The sequence below is a fragment of the Triturus cristatus genome, chromosome 3_1 (assembly GCF_964204655.1).
Source record: "Triturus cristatus chromosome 3_1, aTriCri1.1, whole genome shotgun sequence".
NCBI classification, from domain to species: domain Eukaryota; kingdom Metazoa; phylum Chordata; class Amphibia; order Caudata; family Salamandridae; genus Triturus; species Triturus cristatus.
The window spans coordinates 303,538,679-303,559,990 of NC_140583.1; the positions used below are offsets into that span (position 1 = coordinate 303,538,679).

Consider the following 21,312-nt stretch of genomic DNA (forward strand, 5'->3'; position numbering starts at 1 on the left):
GTGGCGGGGGATGTCGAAGATGAGTTGTGCGGAGGTGTTATGTATGTTGGAGTTGGCCGTGGTTCCTGTGTAGAGGGCGTTGCCGTAGTCCAGCCTGCTGGTGACGAGGGCCTGGGTGACCGTCCTTCTGGTTCCCGTGGGGATCCATCTGTAGATCTTACGTAGGGTGTTGAGGCAGGAGGAGGAGATGGCGTTGACCTGCTGAGTCATTGACAGAGATGAGTCCAGGATGAACCCCAGGTTGCGTGCATGGTTGGTGGGTGTCGGCGCAGCTCCCAGTGAGGCCGGCCACCAGGAGTCGTCCCAGGCGGAGGGGGTGGAGCCGAGGATGAGGACCTCCGTCTTGTCTGAGTTCAGTTTCAGGCGACTGTCCTTCATCCATTCTGCGACGGCCTTCATTCCGTCGTGGAAGTTGGTTTTGGCGGTGGCGGGGTCTTTGGTGAGGGAGAGGATCAACTGGGTGTCAGCGTATGAGAAGATGTTGAGGTTCTGTGATCGGACGATGTTGGCGAGCGGTGTCATGTAGATTTTGAAGAGGGTCGGGCTGAGGGATGATCCTTGGGTGGCTTCGGATCGGAATGGCGTGAGGCGGACTCCCTGGGTTCCGTCGGTGAGGAAGGAGGTGATCCAATCCAGGGCTTTGTTGCGGATCCCTGCGGTGTCGAAGGCGGCCGAGAGATCTAGGAGGATGAGGGCCGCGGTTTCACCGTTTGCCAGCAGGTTCCTGATGTCGGTGGCGGCGATGAGGGCGGTTTCGGTGCTGTGGTTGCTGCGGAATCTGGATTGGATGACTTTCGCCGGGAAAGGGAGCAGGCTGATGGGCCGAAAGTTCTTGAGGTCCTTTGGGTACAGAGCTTAGTGTTTCTAGTGCCAGCACACTTGCACTTGGCTCTTCCTACCTGTTTGAGTCACTCATTGACAGTTCTCTTATGGAACTTGGTGGGTTTCAGTCGCTGACCCTCAACCAATGGGGTATAGCTATGGTATCTATTCTAAGTTAAGGAATCTGCGGCAAGATGTCTCTATAAGATGGACAAGTTACTTACCTTCGGTAACGATGTGTCTGGTAGTGACACAGTCTAGCCTCAGATTCCTTAACACCCACCAATCCTCCCCGCTCTGCGAGGCCCCTTTTTCAGGTTGGGTTCTAACACCACTGGTCTTTCTGCCAGTGATGCCTTTCTCAATGAGTGCTTCGTATGCTTCAAATCCTTGACAAGGGCAAGCGGTTTTATTCTCTGTTATCTGTTGCTTCTATGCTCATGCTCAGAATTGAGTGGTGGGTTCCTATATGCATGCGCACTCTTGTGCATCCTGGTTCTATGCAGTGTGGGGGTTGGTCATGTCCTTCTTCCTCCTTCCCTCTCTGATATTTTTGTATCTTTAGTTGGCTGTCTTTTTGACTCTATACTGTCAATAGATCATATTTAGTGTGAATGGTCGGCCATTCTCTGTTGCCATTTTCCATAGCATTCATGTTGTTTAACACTTGTTGTCATCTACCATAACATTCATATTCATTACTGTTTGTCTCATAGCAAGTTATGGTTCTTCACTTATGCAAGACTTTTTCTATGGGTTGAGTACTCTACTCTCTCCCTTCATCCTATTTCAGTATTAAGTATTTTCTCAGACATACCTTTCTGATTGAAAACTGACATCTGCGCGCCGGGAGGGGCCTATATGGCTCCACTGACGTCGCATCGAGGGTCAATGTCCGGGCAGAGCCATGAGACGCCGTCCCCCGGTGTGCAGAGGTACTGCTGAATAATCTCCGGATACAGACTGACGCCTGGAGGATATTCGAAGTTGAGGAATCTGCGGCTAGACTGTTTCTCTACAGGTACATCGTTAACGAAGGTAAGTAACTTGTCCTTTTATGTTTATGAATAGAAATAGGATCATTGAGCATTTAAGGAGAAAACAAGAAATGTTAACAGTTCAGAGCTTTCTTGAAGGCAATTTTCAACTATTGAATGCAGTTTTAATTGACATCTATATGACTGTTGCATAGTTAAGTGAATACTAACACTAGAGTCAGCTTAAATTTCATAAACGTCAAATGCAAAGTTAAGAGGTTAACCCCTTAATCCTAACAATGAGGTGGGAAGACATGGCATCATCACCACCTTTCAGACACTATGAGTTAAGCTCAGCCTTAAAGAAACATTTTAAAGGTAGTCTTCCTGTATCCGGGACTATAAGCCACTTTCTTAGAAGTAAGCAAAAACACAATTAAAAGAGGAATCTGTATGTAAATAAATAAATGCTAATCTAGGCTTTAAAATCCGAACTCTCATGTAATGCACATCTTGAATTGGTGGGCATCGCAAAAACAACATTTTATTTACTAATTTCATTTGATAACACGTTTTTGGGGGGAAATGCATTTTACATAGTATGTTTAACATTTTTCCTAGACAGCTGAGGGCTCAAGTTTTCTGAACCTTCAACAGCTTTGGAACAAAGGTCTTTTCCCATATTTAGATATAGCTTTGTAAAATGCTAATTAAGTATCTGACTTGGTACATAAAGAGAGCTGTAGTTCTTCTTTATCCCGCATTAGTCATTTTACACACCCATTTTAGCTTGGCAATTATTAATTTTCACAACCGTGAAATCTTGATCTCTGGCCATTTATACATTTATAGATGAGCTCTGTGCATGAGCTGGGCATCTGCACAATCAATGAAAATGTTTCTATTCAGGCAGTTAAGCTTTTGACACCTTATCTTAAATATCAGAAGCAATGTAAACGTCATTTATAGAAAAACTCACAAAACGACCCTTATACTTAAAAATTCCTTTGTTATTAATTTCACATTTCCTTTTGCTTCTTCTCCGGAGCAAAAACAGATGTGGTATAACCTTCTAAGAGCTACTCTTTCTGAAGTCATTTCAACACAGCATCCAGAAAGCAGCAGCAGACTGTCTAAAATGCAACAGGAAGACTAGTCCTCAACGTCCCTCACCGAGCCCGCATCACTACACCTTAGGGGACACCACTAGCTCCCAATACACAAGTGTGTACACTTCAAACTCCTTACCCACACCTACAAAGCTCTCCACGACACAGGCCCTGCCTACCTAAACAGCTGCATACACTTCCACCAACATTCCAGAAAACCTCCTCTCTGCCTGTCTCTCACTAGAACACACCCCAAACTTACACAAAAGCAGAGTAGGGGCTCATGCTACCTTGTACCAGGCCCCTAAAGCCGGTAATAACCTCCCATAACATATCAGAGCCTCCTCCTCTCTTCTTGACTTTCGCAAGATTCTGAAGACTTGACTTTTTGTGTAAACACCCAAGGCTTGCCTTACCCATTTGCTGCAGAGCACATAGATACTCACGGGTAATTAGCTTGCTATGAAAAAATGCCAATAATATCTTTTCAACCCAGCCTTCCAGTTGACAAGCTTTGCATTTCACATGCAAGATAGCAAATATGTATCCACATAATGGAAATAATCCTTTCTGGTATAACTTCTTATCATTCTTATGGATCCACCCTCACATTCCCTAGGCTGTAAGCTTTCTTCAGATTCCGCTTTCTTTTACTTGGTTCTGCATGAATGATTTCTATCCAGTTACAGCCCATGCGAGCTTAGATGGTCAGAAATCCAGACGCAGTTAAAAAAACGCATTGAGGACTAGCCCTTGTTCTAAACTAAACTCCTTTACTGCAGAGTTTAGTTTGCAGCTATAGGTTTGCCAAGATCCCAATGCTAAGTCATCAGCAGGAAGAAGTCCATAGCAAAGTAGCTTAAGTCTTAATACTTAATGTTCGGTTGAGCTTTTGAAAAGCCCTAAGCGCAGATACTCTGAGATAAGCGTAATGCTCCATACGGTTGTCTTGGCCTTCCCTGGGCCTGATCTTCATGGAAGCCAGCTAGCTTGGTGATGTGTAATCTAGCAGTAGAACCGTAATTGCTGTGGAAGGGTTACCCTTTAGATGCACTCACGATTGGTAGTATAACCTTCTCTCCATCAAGGATCTCTACAAGTCTATATTCTTAGGCTGGTTGGCCTGGCTCTGCCATCGCCTACAGTTGAAGGTGATAAAGAATCTCCTTTTGCATTTTGAGATCTATGGTGGTGAAAAATCCCACATACTTTTTCTTCTTAATGAATGAGCCCCTTGACTCAAAAACAGGGTATTGAAATCACCCCATAAACCCCATCCGCCATTCAGCAGGAGTGAACCTGCTACAATAAATACAGTAGTCCATTTCCAGAAATCATAAGTTTATCTGAGCTGTCAATAATTAAGATCTTATATTGTAATGATTAGAAAACTCTTTGCCTGTGTGTAGCATGCCAGATTTGCAGATAGGATGTAATGATCCTACTTTCTAAGATACCCTTGATGGTTAAAAAGAAGTTACGCGAAATTAACAATGGCTTCTTTGTATTGGTACTGTGTTTTATATTCATAAAAAAAGAAGAATATCTCTACCTTTGTTTGGGCTTTAGACATCTAGCCCACTGGACTCAATATATTCCTAATTTTATGAATTCAAAGAAAGAAGATATCCATGATGGAGTACTAGGGTTGCAAGTAGGTAATCTTTATTAAATTGTTCTCATTAATTCTCCCATGGAAGCCCTTGAGTACTGTATAACTATATGTCTTTCATTCTAAAGTTGATGCTATCTTACTTTCCTGCAATGCTTCTTGTCTCTCTTTCAGCTTCCCTTGCGATTTAAAGATAGCCTTGTACTAAGGCAGCTACGGTACACTGGCATGTTGGAAACTGTGCGAATACGACAATCGGGATATAGCTGCAAGTATTCATTCCAGGTCAGAAATTATTTCATAATAGACTGTTTCAGGTCAGGTAACCTTTCAAATTGTTTTCCTTCCATTTTAGCTCACTATGTCACTTTGTGTTCGTGTTACTTCAGTTATCCCTCATTGTATTTTTCTTTGCCTTGTTTCTTAATTCAGGTAACTTTCTGTGTTTTGCCCCACCCCCTGCAGTAGTCATTCCAGGTCAGGTTCTACTCTGTGTATTATACATTATTCAGTAACATTCCATGAGGTGTTCTCTACAGTTCTGTTACCTGTTGCTGTACTAATATTCCCAGCTTCAGTACCCCAGGTGTATCACTCATTGCGTTTAGACCCGAATCCCCTACTTCCTGGTTTATTTTCCCTTCCCTCCCAGTGAGTATTTTTGTTTCAGGTGACCAGAAGTGATTCTTTTATATGTTCATATGCTATTTAAATACTCCCGATCATCCAGCTAAACAATAAATATAAACTTAAGAAGACCATCCATCTAGATGTTTGGATTGCTTAAACCTCAGTCAATGTGTGAAGCTCTGTTGTCATATTCTTCCTTAATACATCAAATGGTTATTCTATCTTGTAAAAGATTATTTTTTTTAAAGAGATAACCTTAGAATAAAATCTTTGATTTGCCAGTTCTGACAGACTTGTGTGTCTGTTCTTTGAGAAAGTGCAGTTTCTGAGATTTTGGCATATTGTCCAGTGGGAGCAACATCATTCTCTATTGAAAACAAGAAAGCAATCAGTGGCTTTGCCAGTGCAGGCCTAATGGCTTTACTAATGCTTTTTGTTGATGATATCCTGCTTTGACAATTGCTTTTGTACCAGTTGTGAACAGCATTGTCAGAAATACACTGATATGTTAGCGCGCATGCAGTTGCACTTTGCGAAGGTCCACCGTGATACCATATACATGCATCAGTACCCAGGTATGTGCACTCCTATGCCATTATGTGGGTCCCAATTATTATCATTTTTTTACACAAAGGGTGCACGCCTGTCTTGGAGCAGTAAACTAAAGCAATGAGTACAATGTTTGCTAAAGCACCTTTTAAGAAAACCGCAACCTGGCAGGAAATTGCAGCCAGATGAATCTAAAAACAAATCCAAATAAAATGGAGGGGAAGGCGAGTAACTTAGGAGCAGGTGGATGAAGCAGTCTGTGCTATAAGGGGGGTGGCAAACAACATTAGAGATAGGGGATGGGGACTATGTGTGGTGTGAGAAGCAGTTGGTGAGCTGTTGGGGACGAAGTGTTTAGCAATACAGAGAGCACTGGGGGATAGCGATCTGAGAGGGAAATTGCATAAAAGGAAGAGATCAACAATACACCCTCATGCCCAAAGAATGCTAAAGTGAAAGGATAAAATAGTTCCCAGACTGTGGGCATTGAAAGGATTATGCTATCCAGTCAAAAGGATGCTAAAGAAGCTCTACTCCAGAGGAATGACAAATACAAGGAGAGTAAAGAAAGCCATTGAATAAGAAGCAAGCACATGTGTGACAAGAAAACCAACCACTGGTAAGCAACGGGCTGATCCACTGCGTACTCAAAGTAATGATATTGTCTACATTAGGTCTTGGAGAGCAAAAAGCTGTCTGTAGGCAATACCTAAAAATGTTTATCAGGAAGACCTGCATGAAAACGTATTTTTTATCTATGTCCAGACCATGGAAAGCAGCATTGTCAGGTCAACAAGCGATTTCCAGGAGAAGAAGGGAATCGAGAGCCAGGAAGAAAGCTAGATTTAATAAAAGATTCACATTATGACACAGAGATGCTGCCGTTACCTCTACAAATGGTTTGCTCCTTCTAAACATCTTCGCTGGAGAAAACAGGAATTACATTGTGATACAGCAATGCTGTCACAAAATGTAAAAACTGATAAAATTTATTGGTGAAATGCTTCACTTGCTGTGTCTGCAATAGCTTTGCTATTGTACTGTTCATATACATGGCTTCCACAACTTTCATTTTGGATACCCTTTCATGCATCAGCACCACTGCATCAAGAGCTACTACAGGGCCCCGGTTGATGACAAACACTCTTTGATGAGGGCCACACTTTTGCAGGAGACTTTGCGTCAATGAGAGCCCCCTCATTCACAGTAAACTAGATGTTAGTGCCCTGATTAGGGTTCTTTCTGTAAGCAGTTTTTGACACCATCAAACTTTTGTTACCCTAGGATATTATGAAGGAGGTTGGATTGTGTCATCTAGACTTTTCGTAGATTAGGTATGTAATCTGCAGTACTCTTCACATATATCGCAGACCTCACCATTTATCTCAAGCTTGATGCCCTTTTCATCACTGAAACATGGTTCATGACCACATATATGCACATCTTAGTTGTACTTCTCAAAGCTTACAGCATCCATCGTGTAGACCATGCACACAAGAAAGGAGGAGGCCTCACTATCACCTCTGGGATGGAACTATTCGCAGAGGCCTATTAGTTCTGCATCCTAGGCAAACAAGTAACACTTATATCCATGGAGCTGCTGACATGCTGTTTCCCACACTCTGCAACTCAGGCTGCCACTTTCCATCTCATCCACCGGTAAAACAAGGACTTCATTGAAGATTTCTCAGATCTCCTTACTACCTCATTAACCCAACATGTCCACTTCACCCTCTTGGGTGATTTCAGCCTCCCAGATAACACAACCTCATCAATGCCCTCGATGTAGTACAGCATGTCACACAACCAATACACTTTAAAGGCCCCATCCTTGACTTTGTGGTCTCAACATCACCAACAATTCAATGCAAACCACCCATGCCCCTGGATTGGACCAATCCCTTCCCATACCTAGCTGACTGATCAGCTTCCTACCAACAAACCAAGGTTAACCTAAAAGAGATCAGACCTTCAGATCCTTCAAAGACTTCTCCATAGACAACCTAATGCGTGCACTCATTTCTCACCTTACCAACTCCAACCCCCTGCTAATCAATTTCTACAACGCCCCAATTACAACATTCAAGCGATTTTCCAGGAGAACAAGGGAATCGAGAGCCAGGAAGAAAGCTAGATTTAATAAAAGATTCACATTATAACACAGAGATGCTGCTGTTACCTACAGCACCTTGGTATTATTAAGATCTTACTGATAATGAACGAGCCATCCGCAGACAGGAAAGAAAATGGAAGAAAATCAGAACTCCAGAGGACCTCTTGATTCTGAAGACCCTCTGCGCAGCATGTAGAAAACGTATCACATCAGCAAACTACTTTACTAACACCATCACTGAGCACAGAAGCAGAGCACTTAGGCACTGCATTATCTCCCTTTTGGACCTACCTCTTCCTCACTTTACAGAAAAGTGAAATGACATCAGCCTCTTCTTAAGTGAAAAAATAAAGAATATCTGACAGGATATCGCCACCAAGGCTGCTTCATCGCTTACACCAAGCTCTTCCTGCAGAATCCTGCACTGGTCAGTTTCAAATCCCTATCTCTCCCTTATCTCGCTGGCCTACTCAACTCCCTCAGAGCCACTTCCTATGAAGATGATGTTTTACCATTGTCCTTTATCAAAGCTATTACCCTTGTTTACTATTGTGAATGCTTCCCTCATGCATGGTATCTTTCCAAACGCTTTCAAGACAGGCCAGATCCTTCCACTGCTGAAGAAACTTAACACTAAAACTTAATGACCTGGCCAACTACCGGCTCATCACTCACTCACCATTTATTTGCAAGATCACTGAAAACGCAGTGTGTGTTGAACTTGGTTCAGATACCACCGCAGCACGGAGACTGCCTGCACGTTATAGACAATGCCCACTTGACCTCAGTGAAGATGACCCCTGCCTCTTGATAATGGGGGACTTCTCACCTGCCTTTGAATGGGGTTCACCAGCAATGTCCTTCACTGGTTCTCTTCCCGCATTTCCAACCAACACCATTTGTTCACTTTGGCACCTCCAGGTCACAAAAGATGCTAATCTTGTGAAGTCCCCGATGTTCCATTATGTGTCATAACCTCTTTAGCTTTTACATTGATCAGATTGGTGCTTTATTCACAGGTAACAGCATCGAGATTCACCATTAGCGGATAATTCCTAACTCTACGTGAAAGTCTCCTTGGCTTCAGACATCCAGTGCTTCAAACACTGGTTGTTTATCATCCGGACATGGATGTCCAGGGCCTACCGAAAGCGCTCCACCACGAAGACAGAATTCCTGCTATTTGCCAAAATCAGTAAATAAGATACAGTACAAACGTGGCTCAATGACATGAACCTCGACAGCTTCAGACCCAAACTTTCAAAAATGTCATTCCATGGACACCAAGTTCACCTCCAATGAACACATTTCTTAAAAATAAAGATGGCTTGCTACCAGCTCTCTCTCTTACATAAAGTGAAACTATTTCTTACAGAAAGTAACTTAAGAACTGGTGTTCATGCGCTCACATTCTTACATCTAATGGTGGTTATATTCTATCCTGTGGCCTTCCAGACTCTACACTGGCACACCTCAGGGACATCCTATGTCCGCAACATATCTCATCCAGGGCCTGAAGAAAAATGTTCATATCACCTCTTCCTGATGGAGCTCCACTGGTTCCTCTTGCAAGCCAGCAATGTCTTCCAAACTAGCGGGATAATTTACGAAGCCGTCATGACAAGTCCCTCTGCTTATCTTGCAGACAAGCTCACCATCTCTGGTGGGTATTGGCATACCCACAGCCAGGACACCATCAGAATGCAAAATAAGAAGTGTAAACAAGACAACAGGTCTCTTACATCTATGCACCCAAGATCTATAACATCCCCATATCAATCAGGACCACTCGAGCACTGCTCCAAATTAGGAAGAGTTGAAAACTCACCTGTGTAAAGAACACTATATCGCAATGCATTAACCGTTCACAACCCAACTTCCTCTCCTATACTTGTTGGTTTTATGCTTGACTTTGACCATGTACTACGCACTGCTGTATATAGATATATATCTCATACACACAATGAGCAAGAGAAGAACAGTTGACTACAGTCCCGTACTCGACTTCGTTTAGTGTGAGGTCTCTTATCGCTCTGTTAGTGCCCTCCTTTTCTTCAGCTAATTAGACACATGCAAACATCTGGTGGAAAACTGTATAGTAATGCAGTTGGCAGTCAACTTCTATTCAGATCGTGGACATCATCCAAGGATTGAACTCTCAAGTTGTCTATTCGTTCTAGCATCACCATGTAAGGTCTTAATGACCATTTCCAAATCAGTACATGCACTGTGATTATGCAAGAAGAAATATTACCTGTGACAAATTCAGATGCTTGATAACCTCCCTCTCCCTTGTCCCCTAACCATCCAAAGGGCTGTCTGTATATGGTTAGCCAGATTTGTAATTACTTCAGTTAATAAAAATAATCCTTTTGAATGATCTTGTATACAAGGTACAGGCATCTTTGGTCGTTTCCTTTCTTCGCCATTCCAACATTGTTCATCTTCAGCTGCCTTGCTGTTTATTTGACAGACTTTAGTGTCTGCATAAGTCAGCAACTTAACTATTTCTGTAGCTGGGATAGAGGACTGGAATCTCTTCAGCCTATCACTTGGATCTCTGCCTACAGAGAGTTACTTTCTAAGTTCCTTGTAGAACAAATCATGCCTTTTATACTTCCTGCCCTCCATTGCCAGAAAAGTTATCAGCATATCCCTAGGTGGACGCTCCAGATATCAACTAATCTCTTCCCATGCTCTCAAAAGTTCAATAAGTGGAATGTGGAAATTCTTTTTCATTACAGGCAGTGGACCCGGGTAGCAAACTCCTGTGCTGTCCTTTGTTGCTTTAAAGGGCCATCTAGCCGTCGAGAGAAAATATATCGCATTCTCTGTCTAGAGCTTGTCTTTGCTCTTCCGTCGTACTGTTGTGTGCTAGTGTATCAGGTGTTGACAATGCTTGGAGACCTTTTTTATTCTTTAATGCTTAGCAACGTGATTAATATCATAACGATTAATATCATATCAAACAGCCACCCTGTCGATGTGAACATCTTCTATGTGGCCTGGAAACAGTGTGCTATTTGCCCTGTCCATCTTTTCATACTAGCTCTGCATTTTTCATCAGGTAACTCAATAGTCCATAAATGTCTACTCTAGTCGCACTATCTTTTTACCTCTACTGGTCATCTTCAGTGCTGTCCTTTGATGGAAAGGGCCCCTCCGTTCAGATTGAGGGTTGCAGCTGCTTCCTCAAGCTTGCATATGTGGGAACCGAGTTGGTGGCAGCAATTCAGTAGTCCAGGTCGGCATGTATGCATGTGGTATTGTACAGTGTAAACCTAGCTGAAAAGTAGTGGAATGGTGCATAGAGTCAAAGGTAGAGCTATAGTCACAGAGTGATTGGATGGGTAGCCGGGTTATTTGAGTGAACGTGGATTGTTCCTTTTTTGTAATTTTGGGTGTATTTTAAAGTGGTTTGTCTACAGCTCCTTCCTAAATTGGTGCAGTGTTGGTTCAGTCCTAATGGATACAGGGAAGTAATTCCAGTTCTTTTGACCTTGAAACCAGAATGCAGAGTGGTTATCACAGCAACAAGGCCTTTTTTGTTCCCCACATGCGATTTCTTGCATTCATTGTGTTTTCTGACATGTTTGGAGGTTTTATGTGTGTTCATTGTGTTGGACAAATTGTCAGTCCATTTACACCCCATCTGAATGGAACGCAAATATTGATTCATCTTCAACAGGATCTCTTTCTGCTTGTTAAATATACCTGTCTATATGTACTTGTTCTAGGTTCGCTTCAGAGAAACCTGCTCTACCTTATGTGTTGGTAAAGGGTGTGAAGGTATTCTCTTTGTCACATTAGTATTTTCCCTGCTCAAGTAAAATCCATTGATCCTGTTCGGCATGTGTGTAGCTGCTAGACTTCGAGGGGACAGGAGTAGATGCAGAGCTTTGACTAGCAAAAGTCCACCTTCACCACTCCAAACTTGCCTGACCTGCAACTCTTGGCTGTAGTGCCGAGGAAGTTCTGGATGACTACAGAAAGCTGCCCTCCTTTTGGATTAGAGGACTGCTTGGCCATTTGTATTGATCTCTTGCTACCTTCACGCCTTGGCAGCAAGAGGCTTGAGCAAGTATTTCAGATATCCTGAGGACTTCACAGAAGAATCAAGAGCTCTACCTTCACACCAGCATTACAACATCCAGTTCTGTTGATTGGGAAGTGGTAATAATTCTGAAACCTGATTAACCACCTTACCAGCCCGTGTGTGCTCCTAGGGTATCGACATCTTAAGCCACAGTTCAAATTGTAAATCCTGTCCTAATGGTAACTTGTCACACCATTAGGTTAGTGGAGTCACCTTATACCCTTCATGTATATTCGCAGAACAAAAAACAAAAAATCTAACCCTGACAAATTCCAAAATGCCACCATTTAAATGTTTACTTAGCCCAGTGGTGGCTGGTTAAGTTTTAAATTTGTGGGCGCCAGAGAAACCCATGCATTCACCAAAGGAGTGAGTGCAGTGAGCGACCACATTAGTCCCAAAGGGGGAAGGGAGTTATACCTGCACAGTCTACTTAAGTGAAAAGCATTGTTTCATTGATTGGATTTCTTCTCATGTTTTCACTGCTAAGTACACTGAATCCAGTTGAACATTGTAAACCAAACGTTGCATGTAACATAATTATGTGAACAGAGATTGCTTGTTGTGTAAAGTATAATTTTTCATAAATTTACATCATCAGCCACCAAAGTACACTGTGACCACATTCTGTAGGTAGAGGGAAAGACTAAAGATACATGTAGAGGCTGGAGCCTTTATAGACAGAGAGGCGTTGGCTGTAGGAACATGTGCTATTTTTTGCTAGACAAGCAGCAAAGGTTAATAATGGCGAATATAAGTAAATGGACGTGTATATTTCACCCAACTCCTGAAATTTAACACATTGCACGGCTTCACATTTGTTAGATAAATATTATAAAACTGTACAATGTCAAAACAAAAAAAGGGAGGCTAAATAAGGAGGTACACTAATGGGTGCCCCCAGCATAAAAGAGGCTGTCCACATTCCTTTAACCATTAAAGGTCTGCAGCCAGCAGTTATAATTTAAGCTGCAGAGGGGCAAGTTTTGGGGAATTTTTTTTGTCACTTCCTTTATCCTAGTCTTCATTTGGACATCATTAGCGTCTTTAAACTGTGAGTTTAATTACTACATATACTTTTTTATTTGCAAGTTTTATGGGTGTCATCCCATCTCAAGGTGAGGAACAACAAAAAAATATGTCTTATAAGCAGCCCTCATATTAAATTCATACTAAACAGTGAACATCCCCAAGCAGATTGTTTTGCCGGTTATATCCCTTTCCTCCCCTTGTTTCTGCAGAGTGACTTTCTGACAGACACATAAAACCGGTCAACCACACGTAGCCCACAACAGGTAGCATTTAAACATTTTCGTGTGCCATCAATCATTCACTGTACAAAGAAAGGCTGGCTGGCCCTCGACCAGCAGTTCAATCATAGCCCATTCCGTGGTGAAGTGCAATTTGTTGACTTCCATTTAAAATAAATTAATTAAACTACCTGCTCTGCCTCGTGCTCCTGGGTGTTCGATCGCTGCTGTATTTTAAGTACATCATAGAATCATACCGCTGGAGCCTTCGTGCAGCATTTTATGAACACTCACTGTTGCGCAGTCTTCGATGAACAATGTTTGGCCTCAGTGTCTATCTGACACTTGTGCAGCTCGTCATGGGAGATGAGTGGACCAGGTAGGCTTGCTAACCCCACCACAACCTGTGTCGATGCTGTGGGAGCGCCAGCAGTTGATTGACGCTCAGCCCCTGGTGCTACAGGGCTGTGACTGAAGCGCCCGGGGCTACGTTTACATCCTTGCTAGTAGGGGGTGGTCTGTAGCGTTGCACACAATGGCTTTGCCAGGCTGATGCCCTCACAGGCCTGAGGGCTGTGAATTCATTAGCACAGTAAATGTTGATTATGTGCAACCTGGCTGCACATTCGAATTAGTGCATTGCAGCCTGTAGAAAGATATGGTCTGTCCTCAGCTAGGTATGACTTTATTATTTTCAGCAAATCACCTTCTTTAAATTTAATAACAAAATAACTATTTGTAGGGAAAATCAGAGGAGGGGGGCCCGACGCTCATGACAAGGAGCCGCTCCATACTTAGCCCCATGTAACAAATAGCGGATGCTGTCCCACAAGTACATATGACATGATTGGTCAGTGACTTAATTAGGATGCGGCTCTTGTTATTTATCTGTTTGATGTTTTTTTAATCTAGGGATTTTTGGACTGTTTTTTTATTGTTTTTGTCATTAAAAAGTTGGCCCAGATGTCTGATTTCAGAATCTCTCGCATAAGTTGGAACCTTCTGTGGCGAAGACTCCTTGCAGACTCTGTTCTTGTGGATGAATAGCAGGGTTGAATATCAGTGAACGAGCTGGAATTTCTTAGAGGATTATTTTCCATCACTGAATAAACAACTGTAGGACTTCCTAAGAAAAACGGTAAAGTTGCACCTGGCTGCTGAGATCCATATGAAAAGCAGTAGTATGCCAACCTCCACTTCCGTTGTGCTTCTGCTGACACACTGTGACTCCTCATTACAACGTCACAAACCACAAGCACCTACGCAAATTGTGGTGCCTAAATCTCCTCGGGAGAAAATCAATCAACATATACGGCATAACTGTATGATGACCCGTTTCCTAGCCAGACCATTCTGCGAGGGAGGGAGGGGGGGCCTGCGTTTTAAAGAGAATGGCAGTCAGGATGATGTGAGGAGCAATGATGAGTTAGTAAGATGTCATGAGCAATGTTAAAGATAATAATGATTGAACAGACTTTCTACCAAGCAAATACTACAATCCGTGTACTAGTGCTCTCTCTCTGTGTCTTTATTTAAATCCCACAGACCTCTAAAGATAAAAGCAACCTCCTTTAGATAAGATTCTTTATAGGAATCACACGGTCGCTACAAGCAAGAGAACACCACCAGTAATACACTGCAGTACAAGTGAAGAGCGGTAATAGGAAACACAGGGTGTACAAGTGCAGGAGCAGCAGTAACTGCGCCTGGGACTGCGCATTGGTAATAGTAAATCTGCCCAGAGCTCGTCCTTAATGACTCTTTTTTTCCTTCCTGAAGACAGTGGTGACCTTTTACCCTGGCAGAATAGGCAGTGCCGATCTTATTATTAGGCGGCGACTAAACATTGCTGTTTTTCTACTTTGTTGTTTGTATTGTGAAGAACAGCTGTTGTCCCAGCATGGATCCTCAGGCGAATAGTGGCATGCTTAAAACTGGATTTTTTGAAGGCCAGGAGACCTCCCTCGCAGAATCTTTGACACCTCCAGCTGGAAGTATGGCAATAGCAATAATACTGCCATTACATTACAGTAGTAAATTTGCAAGGCAGTATGTGAATATTAAACTCCAGCCTTAAGAATTAAGCAGACATAAGACATAGATATAATATATTTGTTTTGTTTCTGTGAACACAGACCTCACTGTCCATTTGCTGCTTGATAGTCTGTTTCAGAAGCATAGCCTTTCAAAAAATCATATGGAGCAAAGTTACCTGCAAGTAACTAAATGTTGGTAGCATATGCTGCTGTTGATCATATGCTCTGCCTGCACACCTGCTTTGTATTGTTGGGCATGGATATTTGTGGGCTATTTTTCAAATACAAGTGTTGGTTTCAAGAAAGCTTGTGAGTCCTCCCAATGTACCAAGACAAAAGCCCCATCCACCTCAGATTGTTTTTTTTTTTAATTGTCAGGCTCAGACATGCATCCTTAAATCTAGGACCACTGAGGTACAATTAAAAACCTTTCAACTTACTACAAAGAGGAAGGCAAGTCAGAATTTCCATCAGCCAAAACAAAACAGAGTCCTGAAATCCTCTCTGCTGATGTCGCGGAAGAAAAAGCCCCAGAGAAATCTGCATCTAGGACTAAGACAAAACCAAATATTCCCACAACTCAACTAACATCCGAGGTTTGACCTAAAAAGGAGTCTAACATGGAGGCCGAACCACCGATTTGGGACCTATAGGCTTCAACAGTCTGCTTTGCTCAATGCCACTGACTCAACTTGGTACGGACACATTCCTTGACTACCTCCATTTAGCCCCATCCCCCCAGTTGCCAAAGAGGCTACTTTCACCACAGGACTCAGTCTGCATACACACTAACTCCAATCCTGAGAAGCATTATGACCCACAGGACTCCTACTCTGAGACAGTCCTACTAGATAGCGGGGACAGTCCCTGGCAGAACTACAGTATCAACCAACAGGACGACACAAACCTTGACGACACAAACCTTGAACCCCTTTTTAGCCCAAGGTTTCACCCCCACCTGATGAAACGACCTCCTACCACACTTCAAGATTGGCTGATAACCATAGGCTGTAGCTCCATCTCATGGAGGAGGAGGAAGACTTTTTGGTGAAGATCCTATCTGAGACTGAAAGGTCCATTCAGTGCTTAGAAGTATGATGAAGTGCACAACTGAAAACATCAGGGTGGTGACACCTAGAATCAAGAAGAAATAGAAGCCTGCCTTGAATTACTCAATTACATCTGTGGACATGTACCTCTGCACACTGTTTAGTTGTGCACGCAACTTTCATGAGAGCATTTACAGAGGGCATAAAAGTTATGAGACTCCACGACAAAGAGAGGAGCTGGAAAGCACGGTGTGGTAGGGGCAGCAGTGTTGTGCATGTTGTAGTAAGGGTAGGTTCTCTGAATACCAGTGCTGATAGTCTCGTTCGGTATCATCTTACTGACTACGAATGGCATATCCATTCAGAAGTGCTATATGTGGACCTCTTTGCTGCTCAAGCCAGCACCCATTCCTAAATTTCGTTGTCCTTTAATATTAGTTGCAGGGTGCCTTGGAGGATGTATTTCAATTGGAGTGGACGTTTCTCCTCCACTGCACCCTCCCACCAATACTCTTTATTACAGGGGTTTAGAGGAAGTTCTCCATGACCGGGCCCAATTCAATCTTATTACCCAGATAGGCCACGATGGATGTGGTATACAGACCTTTGGCACCTGTTGATTTTGGCTTTTCTTTCTTCTACTCAGTCTGGAGCTGTTGTCCTAATCACTGGGACAGGTCCTTTACCCCAGTCTTCACAGTCTACTCCTTCATTCATGAAGACTGAGTGGGGAGATCTGAGTGCCTTTCAACTACCACCAGAAATGGTGAACTTGGTCTTATTGGCACATCGCCCTTTCTTGACGTCCATTTTCTAAGGGAGATCAAGTGTTCTTTCATGGTGTACCTAAGAAGAGGATTGATCCTTAAAAGGGGCAACCTTCTCTGGTACCCCTTTCGATTGGGAAGGGGCCCTCACTTGAGCCCATGGGAAGGAGAGAGTTTGAACACTTGCCATAAACCGTAGACAAAAATGATTTTTTGTAGCACCTGTAATAGCAACCCCCTGTGGATTGAGTAAAAGGTTTTTTCAAAGTCCAACTGGACCAATGCCAAGGATCCTTTCAGTACCCTGCTTATGTTCATATCCAACTGTAATCATCTGATAAAGTGCCATGAGCAGGCATGAATCAATTTTGGTCCTTGTGTACCAGTGAGCGGATTACTTTTATTAACACGTTGCACCCATTGCATCAAAAAATAAGAAGGCACATATTCGCCTCAACTGTCAGAGTTAACACAATTGACTTGGCAGACAGCTGTTTGCCGTCTGATCCAGCTCCTAGTGGGCCATCTGCTTGGTGTGGACACTAACTCTGCGGGCTTGCATCATCGAGCATTTGAATGGGAGAAAAATCCTGAAGTACTTCAAGAGTAATTTTTTAAATTTACCTTTCATTTGGCACCTGAGGTCTTAGAGTTTGGCTACTTACAGTTACCAAAAGGGTAGAATTTGTCAAACGTAAATCCCTCTTCATGGTGGGCTAACAAGGAGTACCTAACAGAGGGGACATCATTTCTAGCCTTCCCCGGGAAAGTTTGGTAATTCCTATCGACAAGTGATCTCTGAAATCTGCTTAAAGTTGAAATGCTACAGCTCAGGTAAATGCTGATGCCTCCATTTTTTTCACCAGTCAAAGCTGACGAAGATGGAGGACAATTTGTGGGCAAAATGAAGTGCAAATTTTTCTCGATCAACACGTGGCAAATAGAAGGATACTAGAACACGATAGCAACAAATAAGGTGACTGGATTTTTCACTTCTTGTTTGTAAGATCTCTATTGCTCTCTGTAACAGATGCACAAGAGTAATTTTTAAATTTTTTCACTACATGGATCCAGCACTAGTATTTCAGTTGTTCTGAAAGGTAACAAATTCCATTCATCTACCCAGTTCGAGGCATGTGGGCTGCTGAATTCATATCTGTGCATAGATCGCCGCCTAGTGTTGGGTCCGGATGATTGCACATTGTTGTCCTGGAAGAGTCTTCGAAGTATCACGAGATAGGTGGCTCCTCCCCTGGACTACAGTGCGCATGGGCATCCCCTCCATCCTTACATTGTTTTTTTCCGCCATTGGGTTCGGATGTCCTAATCTTAGCTCTTTGAGTATTTAGGCCTTTACATTCGTCGGTATTGTTTTCGTTCGGAGCCAAGTATATTTGTCGAGGGCGTTCTCGAGTAAATCATCAACGATGGAACCAAAGACATCGAATAGCCCTCTTTGCAACGCTAAGTATGCTCGCTTCGACTTGCACCCGGTGTGCAACAAGTGCCTCTCTCCAAACCACGACGAAGCCACCTGTATGGCGTGTTCCAGGTTTCGATCGAAGAAGACCCTTCGCATTCGTCGGGCAGCTCGGCTCGAGGCGCAGAAAGCGACGCCAAACCCGGGACAGAAGATGAGGAGGTCGTGGACCTTGTAGTTCGGGGGGAGCTCTCGGATCCGGCTTCGGAGCGCGAATCCGACTATGATGCCGAAGATGAGCGGATAGTAGACGAACAGGAAGATGGTGTCGTCGAAGAGGTAGGAGACGACGAGGATGCCCTTGGGGCCGAGGAAGATGGCTCAGAAGATGAGTTAGGCCCACATGTCGGTACAGGGCCCAGAGAGGCACTCGATAAGGCTCAGGTCGAGGGATCGCCACAAGGCCTTACCCAAGATCATTCCTCTCGTTCTACAGCCCCGCATAAAAGCCCGGCTACGAACTACCCTAAAGAGCCATCGGTATCGAAAGCGCCATCATTCGATCAAACGAAATCGAAACTGAAGGCACAGGCACCTACCTCGAAACCGAAAGTGAAAGAGTCTCTCATCGGCAACAAGGCCTCGAAGCCCTCGGAGCTGAACAAACACAAGAAGGCCGTCGACGCACAGAGACCTCATGGGGACGTCGAGCCGAAGGCGGCGCCAACAACCAACGTCAAGGTTGCCGACCCGAAAAAATCGGCGCCGAGGATCGTCGACACAAAAATACAGAGCGCCTCGCGACGGCCGACCCATCCCGGTCCTCGTGTCGAGAACACGGCGTCTGGTTCGGGGTTAGATGCCACGTCCAAAAGGGTATCGACGGAACGTGTCGACTCAACAACGCCGTCTCCCTTCCTAAAGAAGAAGGTGTCGGAGTCGTTACTCCGCATCCACGACACGGCTTCCATGCTCGACGCAAAAGCACCCCCGCAGCCGAAGACGGTCCGCACAGTGCACATCGCGTCGACGCACATAAAATTCGGACTACCACCGGCGGCACGACCGAAGATGTTCGACGCAAAGAAGGGTCCCGAACCGCAGAAACCTGTCGAAGCACCAACAGGAATGCCAATGGGACAGAGAGCTGTCGAAGTACCTCAGGAAGATGAGGAGCCAAGGCAGTTTATCGATGCGGAGACTGGTAGACTGTCAATATATAAAAGAAAGATACTGCCAGAGAAATCAATGGAGCCCTACAAAATTCCATTGAAGAAGAAGAGGACCACGTCACCAGTTCTAGTAGAACATGTTCAATATTATGACCAGGAGCCTCAGTCATTCTCACCCACACAATTTGATGTGGATGCGGGGGATGCTGGTGATGTTGAGGACACTTATCCTGTGGACACTGACCCTGAAGATCAAAACCAACCTTGGGTGGAGGATATTGGTACAGGGGTCACACATACTGCTCCAGACACACCGGCATATGTGGTAAAATCATCTCCTACTGAGGATACTGCTGCTTTCAATGCCTTGATTGAGAGAGCAGCTAAAAATCATGATGTACAGCTCCACACTGATCCTATTGAGGATGATTTTCTGATGGATACCTTCTCTACCTTAGAAAGATCTGTTAAGACTCTGCCCATGCTCAGGGGGGTCCTAAAACCGGCTAATGACATTTTTAAGGAAACCACGAGGGCGAGAGTACTAAACCCTAGGATTGACAAAAAATATAGGCCAGCTCCTGTGGACCCTACCTACATAAGAGGCCAGTTTCCTTTGGACTCGTTGGTGGTGTCCAGTGCTCGGAAGAGAGCCAATTCACAGACAACGGGTGATGCTCCTCACCCTGACAAGGAGTCTAAGGTCTTGGAAACTTCAGGAAAAAGAGTTGCTGCACAGGCAGCTAACATCTGGAGAATTGCCAAAACTCAGGCACTTCTGGCTCGATACGACAGGGCGCATTATGATACCCTAGAGACACTGCTACAGCACCTCCCAGATTAATTTAAGGAAGGAGCAGAATCGCTTATTACGGAAGGGAAGCTCATAAGCAACGCTTCCATTAAGTGCGCTCTTGACGTAGCGGACACTGCAGCTAGGGATATTAACACCAGCGTCATGTTAAGAAGGCATGCTTGGTTGAGAATCTCAGGATTCAAACCAGAGATACAGACAACGATACTCAATCAACCTGTCAACCCTGACTCCCTTTTTGGCCCCGAAGTTGACACCACCCTAGAAAAGATCAAAAAAGATACCGAGACTGCAAAGTCTATGGGGGCTCTGCAATCACAGCAGTTTAGGAGTGGGTCCTTTCGTCGCTCTACCAACAGAGGACCATCTAGAGGCCAGAACTCCCAACAGTCGCATTACACTAAACAAGGTACACAGACCACCTATAATAAGAATAACAGAGGTGGATACCGTGGAAACAACGTCAAGGGCAGAGGCCGAAGAAACAATAGCTCCAGGTCCTCCGCCACCAACAAACAGTGACGCCTTGTCACTGCCCCCCGACCACGTAACACCTGTCGGGGGGGAGACTCCAAGAGTTCCTGCTGGTCTAGAAGTCCATCACTACAGACAGGTGGGTGAGAGACATTGTCCAGTACGGTTATTGTCTGGAGCTCACATCCACTCCACCAAACATACCACCAAGACACCGTCCTATGTCCGCAGAGCACTTGCACTTATTCCACCAGGAAGTTCTCAGTATGCTCCAAAAAGGAGCCATAGAACTTGTGCCAGCAGAAGAACAGGGATCAGGAGTGTACTCACTGTATTTTCTGATCCCCAAAAAGGACGGGTCTCTCAGACCCATACTGGATTTAAGACCTCTAAACCGTTACATTCTGTCAGAGCATTTTCAC

The 21,312-nt window shown here is 44.0% G+C and overlaps 1 protein-coding gene across 6 annotated transcripts in view; it reads left to right on the forward strand.

Moving 5' to 3' along the window:
* The window catches only part of MYO9A (myosin IXA), a 1,236,948-nt gene that overhangs the window by 763,553 nt on the left and 452,083 nt on the right, over positions 1–21,312 (forward strand). For all 6 annotated transcript variants that reach the window (XM_085643964.1, XM_085643968.1, XM_085643966.1 and 3 more), the window contains one exon: positions 4,695–4,805. In XM_085643964.1, coding sequence (XP_085500090.1) covers positions 4,695–4,805 — 111 coding nt within the window. The remainder of the gene's footprint in view (positions 1–4,694; positions 4,806–21,312) is intronic.